We start from the raw sequence: 7,455 nt of genomic DNA, 5'->3' as shown, positions 1-7,455 counted from the left end.
GCAAGCAGTTCTGCTAGGTATATGCAGCCCGTTTTTCTGCGTCTAAATCTACGCGATGGAGCAGCAACCTTCTGTGCCACCAAATCAGGTACGCAGACTTTCAACAATATCGACAGAGGGGCGCCGTGGTGTGTTTTAATATATATGGTAGAGGTCTACAATGCCACTTTCGTCATTCAAGCAAGGGCACGCTACGAGTTCGAAGGTCATTGGCAACGACTCTAATAATCCGACAACGTCCTGGCATCTCATTCTTCCCATACCTGTAGTATCTTGGAAAGGCACAAGGTCTGTGTTTTCCACCTAGACAAAGTATAAAGTGTCATCGGCACTCGATAATCACACCCATGTAATAATAGGTGGGAAGGGTGGCGTGGCTCTGTTACCTGTTGTCCTTAAATTCTATGTTAAGTTCTAGGTTGGATTATGAAAATTGATATTTCCATAATCCATAAAAACAAGCACCGTAGCAGTTACTTCCATGCTTGTCTAATTAAAACTGGTGCCCTAACAGCGTACGAGAGAGCAAGCGATGTTACAACAATATGCATTACGCGACATGTCAAGGCAAAGACATGTGTTAGCGATGCGTAGGGCCGTTTTTCTATGCCGGCGTATTTGTTTAGGCATATGAACACAAGAATCACCCCAATGATCTGAGACAATAGAAAAGATTTACTCTCTTGAAAACAGGCGTGCGCTATTGGAGAGGATGGGGTTAAGTTCTCACTATATCTTTGCTCAGTCGGACTTGTCTCCCAACTCTTTAGTTTGAATGGTTATGGCCTTGCATGTTTTTAACAATAACGGGTGCCGGCGACCCGTGATTTTGCATTTTTCGAATGTTCACTTCCCACCATTATACGTCCGACAATCTGTGGGTCATCGGGTGAATAAAGTATATCATTGCGTATTTTTCAGTGCTATGACGGTAGCCCTTGTATGGACACTCTCAAAGGTGTTTCGCCATCGCTGCCATTTCCCGTATGAAGTACTGATTCGTAACAACCTCCGTGCATTTTGCCCTCTGCCCGTGGGTAAAAGTGCGCGAGCAGGGTGAATGAACGCAGCTCTGATCTGAAGGGGGCAGGATGTGGTCAAGAGTCATTTGGAGCTTTTCATGCAATGGAGAGAAAAACGCCAGCCAAGAAAGACGTATGATACTCCCCGCCGGGAGATTAAGACGCGCAAGAGATCGTCCATTCTCCTCTTATCCGTGGGCCAAAGTACCTGTGAGAGGCGCCTCGCACTCATTGCCCTACCTTGCTGATAATTCATAAAACACGATGACTCACCTCCCCCCCCCCCCCTTAAGAGGCCCGCCAAGAGCGGTAAATAGTAGATATGAATAGCTTGCTATTTGAACGTTGAAGGAGGTACCTCTCGGTGGCTCATTGGTTAACGCCTGGCATTCCCGACACGAAGGTCCCACGTTCTATTCCGTGAGCCGGATTCTTTTTTTCTGCATTTTTTTTCTTTTTTGAGTTTTCATATATATATACATACGTAAACTTATACTGTGCATGACATTGACGCCAACGCCGGCGGCAAAATCCAGCCGAGAGTGTCAATATAATTGCTATTGCAATAAAACATTTTCAGGAATGAGGGGGGGGGGGGCACGGGCCCAGTGTGTCACTCCTGGCTACGCCACTGCCCAAACAAATGTCGCGATGGGGTCCTACTATTGCGTGAATGCCACATCGTAAATGGTGCATGTGTTATCGTCAATGGGGCATTTACGCTCTCTTGTAAAAGGTGTGGACCCGCTACCTCTCAGCAGCAGCCTATTGGCTACATAGTGAGTGAGTTCTGGCCATTGTGAGCTAATATCAGCATTGTGATCTTACGCGTGCAATCATCTGTTAAAAAGCGTCATTACCTTAAGTTACTCGTGATTTCATCATGTTATCGCATGCACATACACAACCTGTATTGTATAGGCTATGCCAACATTTTTTATTAGCTCTTCAGGTGGCGTTAGGCTAACATTTACCTTCGCGTTTACACATATAACTAACTTCTCGGTTCCTAACTACAGCTACTCTTGTTCCCCTTAAACCCAGAATAACCACGGCGCCAATTCACAGCAAGGTTTGTCTACCGCACCTCAGTCTACGCCTGTAGATGCATTAGAGGTCAAGGAGGAGTCTCCTGAAGTTTCACCGACGCTACTGCAGTCACCACTCCCAGATGCTGTTAACGTCGAGATGCCCTCTCCAAAGTATACGGCTCCGGTACCGCTGCCCCATGCAGAGACTGCAACGATCGAGGTGGCGTCTCCTAAGGATCCGCCTATGGTACCCCAGTCTCAGCCAGCAGCTGCAGCCAAGGCTGAGGTGGATTCTCCGAAGACCGCGCGGATGGTTCCTCAGTCCACGCCTGCAGACACCCCTAAAGCCGATATTGCGTTCTCTAAGGATGCATCGACCGTACCTCAGTCACCACCAGCAGATACAACTAAGGTCGAGGGGACGCCTTCTAAAGATGTGCTGGTGGTGCCCCAGTCATTGCCTGCAGATGTGGCTAAGGTGGATTCCGCGAAAGCTTCGCCGACAGTGCTCCAGTGCCCAGTGACCGACAAGGCGAACATCGAGGAGCCTTCTACCAAGGCGTCCCCGACATTACCCCAGTTCCCCCCATCGAGCACCACCAATGTCGACGTGGCAATTCCTGAGGGTGCACCTATGTTACCCCAGCCACCATCCGAAGATGCAGCAAAAACTGAGATGACTAGTCCTAAGACTGCACCGAAGGCACCCCAGTCTCAGCCTGTCGCCGCAGCAAAGGTAGAAGTGAAACCTCCGAATGATTTATTGACGGTGAGACATTGCCACCTGGTGCGCCGCACTGATTTTGAAGGTTACGGTTTTCTGTTGGGCGAGGATAACGAGCGTAAGCAGCAGCTCGTCACAGCAGTGGAACCAGGAAGCCCCGCCGAAGCAGCAGGTCTTCGCGTAAAAGACATCATTATTCAGGTAATTCCTACGTACCTGACAAACTCCACCTTGCTAGAATAGCTGCCAATGGCCCAAAGCAGCTTGGAACCATTCACTCAAATGAGTGTCGTGAGCCGAATTACACTTTTGACATCATGTGTCGAGAGAAGAGTGTGCAATTTTACCTGACTTTTTCAAACTCAATTGTTCATCTCGTGTTGCGTACTGCGCTATAATATGCAGCTCACATGTTAGCAGGACAAATCACAATTTAATAGCGGGGGTGTTAACATGCCAAGATGTGTTTACTCCAAACAAGTTCTAAGACCGGCAACTTGTTGTATAGGTGATTATATGGCGTCGAAATTGTCCAGAATAATTCAATATAATGTAATGCCAATCTATGTAGCCACACGCTTTATGAATGCTTCAAATAGAAAAAATACGCTAGTGAACCAATGCTGCATCGTCTCTCAGTGAAAAGAGGAAGAAATCACTCTGCTACCTTGCAGTGAGAAAAAGACGGTGGGTCCTATTCAACGTTCTTGCATGCGCTACTGTTATACTAGTATCCTGAAGGTGCATGTACATGTTCTTAGAAAAAGTCTGATTGGGTTGGGCTTGTGCAAAGTGAGCCACTTTTCATCCTCATTATCATCGGTATCTTAGCCATTTTAGGCTTACTGCATGATGATGGGCTCCCGTAGTCATCTCTAGTCCACTCCATGTGCCAGCTGATATCATTGTATCCTTGAGAACCTCTTTATTTTGCCACTCCGTTTATCTATACCATGTCGTAAACTTCTACGTACAGTAAAAACTATATATGTATAGATTTTTTCTCACTGTTGCTGAGAATAGCAGTGTGCAACTCGAGAATGACGACAAGAGGTGAAGATATCAGGAGTGCAACTGGTTGGTAGATCATGAATACGGGAACAGCGCTGGAAAAGGGATGCTGAGAGAGCAACAGAAGAGGTCGTTTGTTCTGCCGTTCTCTCAATGTCCACGTATAGCGCTTTTGTGGCCGTCTTGACGACGACAAGCACTCACATTGCATTTGTCCAGGGGCGTGATCTACTTAGCATCAACATGAAAATGATCAACTAGCCCATACTTCTCCAGCTACTGAGCTTCAATTTGCCAATCGGTCCGAGTTTTCAAGTGACACACCTGTCACGCACATATTATGAGGACCATATACGCTTGCGTTGCGCAGGTGAATGGAGTGGAAATCGACGGTGCCTGCCACCAGGACGTCATCAATCGCCTCAATTCAATCCCCAGCGAGGCACATCTGATGGTTGTGAACGAAGTTGCCTTTGACTGTTACAAGAAGCACGTGGGCATAAACAGCCTGCCCAGTGCCCCCGAGATGAGCAACGCGGCCGGGGCAGAAACCACTCACTCGGACACGAAGCCTGCCATCCCGCAAGCCAGATTTATTACGGTCAGCTCACCACCAACCGTAAGAGATGTCTTTTTGATCAAGTTCGAAAACATTCTTCAAGTGGTGGACTGTTTAATTGAGAAAGTGTTTAACTTGAGAACTTGTGCGCGAATCGTTTGAGGGGGAGGTAGCTAGAGATACTGAAGAAGATATTATGGACTGTTAAATTACATTGCCATTGCCATAAAATCGAGCAGTAGTATCAACCTACTGGTTGCATACATATGTCGATACGGGTTCTAACTAATGATGATCCATACTCGTTTCATCATAACAAATAATGCTCTGTCATAAGATATGATCTCTCTTGACTTTAGGTACATGTGAAGGTACCCAAGTTGTCCTTTTACGCTGTGGACAGAAACTTGCATTCTTTTCTGTGGTAGAAGTTTCATTGCTTTTTCTCCATTCACAAAATGAGACGAACGTATGACTCCAAATGGAATAAAGTAAATTAATAGTACCGAAACAAGTAAATGAATAGTACGCTCACGTCCTGCCGACCACTTGTTTGCTTTAGCAAATTTTTATGTCGGTAAAAGTGAAAGACAAACCAATATGAAACCGCGCAAGCACCGAATAATTTCATAGTACTTTTCTAGGGTGGTAGAGAACTGCTTCGGTGAGCCTAATGCAGGTGGGTTGAACATGACATGTATGTGTTCTGATACTCGATATGTCCGAAGTAGACGACTGTAATCCAAGAATACTTAAGAAGAATGACGAAAAATGGAGACCGTACAAGAGGACTGTAGCATCATATGCAGCATTAACATCGCAACGCAATAAAAGCTTTTATAGACCAGCTAGTGTGCCTCAAAGACGCTGGCCAGCATTTCCATGGGTGTACGAGTCTTCCGGCGAATGCGGATTGTCAGCTTTGTGCTGTTCGTTTCAGTGACATAACGGAAATGACGCCATGTGACCTCATCCTGTAATCCTTTAAAAACAAACACAAGGTTGGCAAGGTGCCTTTCATAAAAATAGGTCAACGTAGAGAAATTCACGCTCACATTTCTGCGTCATGTGAAGCCAGCCTATGCATTTTGTATTCCACATTGTGTTCCCAATGTTTGGCTCAAAGTCTTATCTTTGATAGGCCTCGTACATTGTATATTATATTTGAGTATGACATACGTTAGATACCATGTGATCGCATTCGTTTTTTGCAGGTTGTGCCACTTTCAGCCGAGCACGACAGCTTCCGGACGTCGGTGAGGCACACCAGCCCAAATACTAGCACAGCAATAGGGCCCGTCGCCACGTCTGGGATGCTAGACCCACTGGTGAACGTCAAACAGGAGCCCACTAGTCCGACAGAAAGCACTATGCGACGACGATTTACCCCCGACGAAGGGCATCAGCCAAGTTCGCAAGACAACAGCCACCAGGTAGGTGTCTTAGGAAAACCATGCCTTCACGAAGACTAGAAATATTTGCGAATACCACACATAGTATTGCCACATGCCATGACCTATATGATGAATCCACACAGGTGTGCACAAGCTTTCGGTAAAAGAAGAAAGAGGTCCAAGTGTCGTTCCAAAAATACATGTTCTCTTGTTTCTTACCCGCGTTCTACGAACCATATCGAAAAGTTGGGAGGAAACGGTACCAAGTATTATCATGCATTTTGTATTCCACATTGCGTTCCCAATGTTTGGCTCAAGGTCTTATTTTTGATAGGTCTCGTACATTGTATATTATATTTGAGTATGACATACGTTAGCTACCATGTGATCGCATTCGTTTTTTGCAGGTTATGCTACTTTCAGCCGAGCACGACAGCTTCCAGACGTCGGTGAGGCACACCAGCCCAAATACTAGCACGGCCATAGGACCCGTGGCCACGTCTGGGATGCTAGACCCACTGGTGAACGTCAAACAGGAGCCCACTAGTCCGACAGAAAGCACATTGCGACGACGATTTACCCCCGACGAAGGGCATCAGCCAAGTTCGCAAGACAACAGCCACCAGGTAGGTGTCTTAGGAAAACCATGCCTTCACGAAGACCAGGAATATTTGCGAATACCACACATCGTATTGCCACATGCCATGACCTATAATAAATCTACACAGGCGTGCGCAAGCTTTCGGTAAAAGAAGAAAGAGGTCCAAGTGTCGTTCCAAAAATACACGTTCTCTTGTTTCTTACCCGCGTGCTACGAACCATATCGAAAAGTTGGGAGGAAACGGTACCAAATATTATCATGGGAAAAACCGCAGATACAGATGGTAGTCGCCGTTTTTCCCAAAACCAAGCCGATTTTTTTCTTTCACTCCAAGCATATACATGCCGGTGCGCACCGCTCGTATACAATGTCACGTCATGATATCCACTCTACAAGTAAAATGCGACAAGTGTGCATGTACAGCCCCAACCACAACCGGAGCGTATCTCGGAAAATTCACTTTTAGAGAGTTTCCTTTTATCCTTTTTTACATTAGCCCTTCTAATGCTAACGCTTTGATAAACACAGGACGTCAGCCCTCGCGCACCAGCACCGTTGGCCACCTCTCTGGAGCGACATGACGAAAGCAGCGAGCAGGCGTCTGTGCAACTACCACCACTCGACGTTCTGGAACTGACGGTGCGACTGCTGCTTCCGCTGCGGCTGCCCATGTCCCTGCTTCTGGGCTTGATGATGATGTCCTTGCTTGCGGTGTACTATCTGTACACCTACGTCAGCAAACCATCAAAAAACTAGTCATGCAGCGCCGCCTAAATTTGCGATTTGGCCGCAGTAGCGTGCATAGACGTAGATTCATTCGCCCTCTCGTCCGTGCTTGGGGTAATGACGTCATTATCATAAAACAGGGCAGTTCATTTGAAGCGATGATGTACACTCATGAAATGTCAGCAGCCGCCACGTGCCAGCTGTCCCTACTTACGTCAGCGCCTGTCACTTATGATTAAATGCTCCTTTAGTAAGAAACTGAAAGAATTACACAAATCAGCTAATACTTTCACACTGAGGATACAGGGGCAACCTGCCTCCATGCCTTCTCTTGTGAACACGTATGCTTATTCACTCAACCTAGTACTTCCAAGCATGCATTACCTA

The 7,455-nt window shown here is 46.5% G+C and overlaps 1 protein-coding gene across 1 annotated transcript; it reads left to right on the top strand.

Annotated features, from left to right (window-relative positions):
* Nucleotides 1–7,455, top strand: LOC119160901 (uncharacterized). Its single transcript, XM_075888346.1, has 6 exons — nt 1–88; nt 2,067–2,978; nt 4,159–4,407; nt 5,562–5,780; nt 6,149–6,367; nt 6,871–7,455. Exons 1-6 carry the CDS (start codon nt 56–58, stop codon nt 7,096–7,098), a joined length of 1,860 nt encoding a protein of 619 aa, XP_075744461.1. The 5' UTR covers nt 1–55; the 3' UTR covers nt 7,099–7,455.

The sequence above is a fragment of the Rhipicephalus microplus genome, chromosome 3 (genome assembly GCF_043290135.1).
Source record: "Rhipicephalus microplus isolate Deutch F79 chromosome 3, USDA_Rmic, whole genome shotgun sequence".
Taxonomy (NCBI): Eukaryota; Metazoa; Arthropoda; class Arachnida; order Ixodida; family Ixodidae; genus Rhipicephalus; species Rhipicephalus microplus.
Note: the sequence above shows the minus strand (reverse complement) of the source record. Positions and strands in the feature narration are given on the sequence as shown.